Source organism: Salvelinus alpinus, chromosome 30 (assembly GCF_045679555.1).
Source record: "Salvelinus alpinus chromosome 30, SLU_Salpinus.1, whole genome shotgun sequence".
NCBI lineage: Eukaryota > Metazoa > Chordata > Actinopteri > Salmoniformes > Salmonidae > Salvelinus > Salvelinus alpinus.
Genome location: NC_092115.1, coordinates 27,173,639 through 27,178,986, shown reverse-complemented (window position 1 = coordinate 27,178,986; position 5,348 = coordinate 27,173,639). Strand labels below are relative to the sequence as shown.

The following is a 5,348-nucleotide window of genomic DNA, read 5'->3' as shown; positions in this document are numbered from 1 at the left end:
AATATCACAATAAAATTCCTTGTTAGATATATGTACAAGTTCACAAATGTCAAAAATGTAATTTGATAATTGATCCTCAATCGTCAGCATCAAATATGCAGGCTATTTATAAATTGCAATATTTTATTACCTATATTGTTTAATATTGAAAAGTTATGATTCAATAGCACAGCTCACTCATAAAATTGGTTCCCAGTTACTTAATCTCCCTACTGATAATCAGAGCTGCAAAATGTCCTTAGGCTTTTTCTGATGAATACAACCTCAGTCAAAGTTGTGTTTTTGTTGACTAATTAGGACAATCAAATGATGTAAGAAAACTGCAGTGGTTCATCTCACTGGAGTTCCAAGTGCAGAAGCTGTTGCATATGATACTTTGCATGTACAGTTAGGACATAATACAGTTCTGAAAAAATAAAAATACTTGAAAAATAGGTGAATGACTGCCATGGTAGATTAGTCTCTGTAAACCGCAGTCCTCTGTCTATAGTTTTATGTCAAGGACTGGTGAAGTCTTGAAAAGGTAATAATAGAAATAGTTATTCTGTTTAGGTTAGTGACAGTGCTGTCACATACTGCACATGTCTGCAGATGAGTATCTCACTGTTAATTGCTTAGCTTTTGTTTCTCTTTTGTATCCCAAACAGATAAATTGCTTGCAGCTATGTCGTAGCCTGGAAGGATCCCCAGAAATGAACACACAAGTTATGCACACAGAGGCAGCATTCTAGGAAGTGTTCACATTCAAAAACATGTGGCACTTCTGAGTGAAAGGACTCTTTCCCAAAAATCTGTTTTCTAAATGAAGACATTCTACACAAAACTAATTTATACAATGCAAAATACAAAAAGCTATTTAATGACTCAAAGGCAACCAGAATAAGACACTGCATGAGGAATGATCAAGCCGGCCACCATGGAACAAAGCGCGGGATAGGGATACACAGTGAGTGTCTACAAAACAATGAAATTTACACATTTACTGTCAATTATTATGTTTAAAACAAATACAAAAACTGGTCTCAAGAAACCAAAAGAACCAATGTGAACCCTTAATAAAGTACACAGCATATGTAGTTTGTTCCAGAGGGACAATGTGGTAAACATCTCCACCTGATAAATCTGAGTTTCAAAGGGTATATGTAACATTATGTTTTCTCCAGTGGCAGCTGCTGGGTGGCAGGCTGCTGGGTGGAAGGCAGCTTGGATTCATTGTTGTTCATAGCCTCCTTCCGGTGAGCCAGGAACGGGTACATGCATTTGTCTGCTCCAAGAAACTGGTACATGCAAACGATGGCGTCAAAGGGCAAGACACTGAAATAGACAGGGATACAGAAATTAATAAATGATCAGTAAGCGCATAAAGCTATGGCTCCCATGATATACATTTGATGGTGACACAATCCCTGCAAGAGGGGGGGAAATCAGAGAATATACAAGGATGTCATTAAGTTCACCTATAGAGTTGTTTGACAAAACCTGGGTATCTCAATATTCATGTTGTGTACTACTTACGTCTTCATGAAACTAACCATGTACATAATCCGAGGTGTACAGATCATGGGCTGGTCTGTTAGGATAGCCCTCATTGCCTGTTGCACACACTGCTCTGGCTTCAACGGAGGGAAGAGTGGGGCAATCTCTTTCCTGATGGGACAGAAGTAGTCATCAATTAGTTTGTAGTGATTACATATTTGATGATGCCAAGAATAAATTAGCATTGTGTTCAAGTGTTTGAATACACTTGTTAAATGTAACACTTTACCAACCTGATTTTACACCCTTTGAACATGTCAGTATCAACTAAGAAAGGACAGACCAGCGTCATTTTTATCCCGTCTTTCTCAGCTGCTTTCAGCTCGTGGCTGAGGGACTCATGAAAACCTATAGCACCAAACTTGCTGGCACAGTAGTCCTGGTAAAAGACAGAATTTGCGATAGATAATGGTTTGACCTGAGTTTTCAGATAAAAGACTCTGGTATACTGTAGGAAGGTATACTGTAGCTTTATAATTGGAGAATATGCTGCTAACCTCAACACCAGCAGTGGTGAACAGACCCAGGGAGCTGGCTACCGTCACGATGTGCCCATGGTTCAGCTCAAGCATCTTGGGAACAAAAGCCTTGGTAGTCTGAAATTAAAAAACATGCCAAAAGAATTCTTACGGTAAGAATACAAACATTGCATGGCAAGTGACAATTGATATTATGGTGTAAAAATGTGTCCTAAGCAGATTTTCATATAGGTCTATCCCATCTCCTTTGGAAATACACTTCATTGTCACTGGACTAGTCCGTGTGAAACTAAGTGATCAGATTGAGTACAGTGCAACTGACCCAAAAGTGAGCATGGCAGTTGACCATCATGGTGCGCTCTAGGAGTTCATCTGGACACTCCAGCAGGTGACGTCCTGAGACCACCCCAGCATTGTTGATCAGGATATCAATGTTGCCCACTTCACGTTGCACCTTATCTGCAGTCAAGTACACCTCCTCTCTCTTGCTTACATCACACAGATAAGTGTAGACCTTGGGCTGAATCCGAGATACATCTCCCTCCTCACCATCCACTGAACCTGTAGAGCAGGGGAGATGGTCCCTGTCTGGTTTAGTGGAACAATATTTCAAGGTGCATTCCGTAACATTTGCAAACACAAACAGCACTTTATTTCGTGATATCCCTCAATCTTTAGGGTTAAAGGAATTAGAATAGATACATATTTGACCATCATATAATTTGAAACTAAATAGTGCAGGCCTACCTAAGTGTCCTATGACAGCACAATAACATGAATGGATTATGTCCTAGTTTTGGGGTTGTAATGTAAATCATAATATGAATCACAGGCTTCTCTCTTTTTTGATCAAGAGGTCTACATTGAAAAGACCAACGCTATAAATACTGGATTGCACTTTTAAAAGGGTAATTTAGCAGTTTCAGTAAAAAGCTGAGGGATGGGGCTGGATAAATGTAATCACTCAAATTCATTGAGCTAGGAATGCAAGGACCATCCATGATATCAACATTATAGTTTTAACCATGTTTTGATTCTATACAGTGTTACTTTACATTTGGGATTATGACAACAGTTAAACTAAGCCCATGAAGCATGTAATGTATAAATTATATTATTCAATGGGTACATATTCATTTATAAGTCCAAACATTGATGTAGCAACTCATGATTTCCCCTTTAACAATAAAGTAGTATAATTTAATAAAGCAGCAGTTTGCCAACCTTCGGGGTTCCTATTGGTAATGTCGCTGTAGATTTGTCGCACCATCTCAGCAGTCTCCTCGTTACTTTCCCAATTTATGTCCCAAAGGATGACCGTAGCACCTCTTCGGGCAAACTCCTTGGCAAAGTGTCTTCCAAGACCGCTTCCTGCCCCAGTGATCACACAAACCTGACCCATTACATTCTTCTCTTTTGGACGCACGAGCCATCTCGTTCCAGCCAACACAAAAGTCCAGAGAACTTTGCACGACACCAAGCAGAATTCAACAAAGATATTCATCGTAAGCAACAAAATAAATATGCCTTCAGAAAGATTTCCTGACCGTGACAATTTCGAGGAAAGATGAGACAACAAACTTGACTTTGATAGCCTATTGTGCTGCTGTTGTGCTAATTATTGCTAGTTGCTACTTTGTTGTGAGTACTAATGCTTGTTCACGAGGGTCAACTTGCACAAGGCACTGCGCATGATTCTTATTTTCTTCTTCTTGGAGTTTAACGGCGGTTGGCATCCAAACACACACACACATATATATATATATACACACACACATACATATAAATATATAATAAATAAAAATAACAATTTAAATAAAAATAAACCACAAACAAACCCTACACTCATTAAAAACACTCTATCCCATTCCACCACTTTGCCCCATCTACTCCTGCACCATGCCAACGGCCTGGGAGGACGGGATACCACCACTTAACACACACTATAACTCTTCTGAAGTCAAATCTCGTATACCCAAATACTTCTCTGCAGCTGTCACCACAACATCTATTTTCTGTGATTTACGTTCCATTTCTGTGGTAACCACACACAACTATCACAAGTCCACTACAGGTTACCTTCACTGACTCATCTGCACCCAACTCCTTTCTCACCCACCCTGAAACCACAAATTATTCTGCCAAAAGCCAAGGATCCACTTTCTCCAAAAATGTTACTCCTACTAGACCAGATTTTTAACATGTCCACTGATGCCAGAGCTTTACCACACCTTCCACCTTACTTAACTCACGCTCATTCACTTCCATTTCACCTCCAGAGCTTGGTCTGGAACACAGCTCACTCTGTTTGCACTTGACACCAATCTTCTACAACACCCCATCTCCCTTTTTAATTGCCATATTCCTCAAATCCAACCTCTGCTTTCCTCATTCTCTTTGACCTCTTTTTTCCCCCTTGATTCCTCCTCAAAAATCCACCTTTTAGTGACCCTGTCCCAATATTCCTCTTCTCCCAACTTTGCTTGCAGCGCAGTGGCATCCCAACATAACTCCATCTCATAACCCTCACAAAAAATAATTATAATACTTTTTTTTTTTTAAACACCAGCCCATTTCACTATTTAACCCTATCTAAGCTTACTCCAGGCCAACGGTCTGAGAGGATAGAACACTACCAGTCAACACCCTCTGCAAATCTTCAACAGTAAAACCTCGTAATCCCATGTACTTCTCTGCAGTTGCCACCACAACCTCTATTTTCTGTGACTTACATTCCATGTCTGCAGTACAGTTGACAACCATGGCTATGAATGCTAAGAAACCCACCTCACTCAAAACATATTCCACTTTTCTTCAACCTCACTCCTCTGACTTCCGAGTGTAATGATTAAACCTTTCCTTATTGTTAGAAGACTAGCGTGTGCAAATCAGCCCCTCCTTCTTCCTAAAATCCTGCATGCAGGAAGTAAACAGAGAATTCTGAACCTTAGGTCCAAGTGTAAGGTACATCTATTGCTGTTGCATTATCATTCAATGATCATTAAAGCACTTCCCCTAAACATATCCCTGGGTTAATGCTTTGTATTATGTTGTGTTCATTTGACAACAGCCAGGGATTGACTGATTATCACTGAATTGAGAGCTCCCCGATGGACTTGGTTGGATGGTTCCTAGATAGGGCTACTACAGTGCCATTCCATAGAAGGGAATTTAGCACATTTGCCCCAGAAAACATGTTTTTGTTCTCTGCTCTCATACTGTGTACGTTTGGTCTATTCACCTTATTATTGAAAATGTCCATGACATGTAAAATAAGAATCTTGATGACCACTCTGTAAACACACAATTACAAAGGCAGGGTCACATGAGCAC

At 39.8% G+C, this 5,348-nt stretch overlaps 1 protein-coding gene across 2 annotated transcripts; it reads right to left on the bottom strand.

The window, feature by feature from the left end:
- Positions 1-838: 838 nt before the first annotated feature.
- Positions 839-3,708, bottom strand: LOC139559860 (retinol dehydrogenase 10-B-like). Of its 2 annotated transcripts, none has more exons than XM_071376247.1 (6): positions 3,240-3,708; positions 2,338-2,603; positions 2,034-2,132; positions 1,770-1,915; positions 1,516-1,647; positions 839-1,314 (listed from the first exon to the last, which is right to left on the bottom strand). In XM_071376247.1, exons 1-6 carry the CDS (start codon positions 3,517-3,519, stop codon positions 1,149-1,151), a joined length of 1,089 nt encoding a protein of 362 aa, XP_071232348.1. In that variant the 5' UTR covers positions 3,520-3,708; the 3' UTR covers positions 839-1,148. The 2 variants fall into 2 exon arrangements, with proteins under 2 accessions (XP_071232348.1, XP_071232349.1); XM_071376248.1 differs by having other exon boundaries at positions 2,338-2,576; positions 3,240-3,706.
- Positions 3,709-5,348: the final 1,640 nt, after the last annotated feature.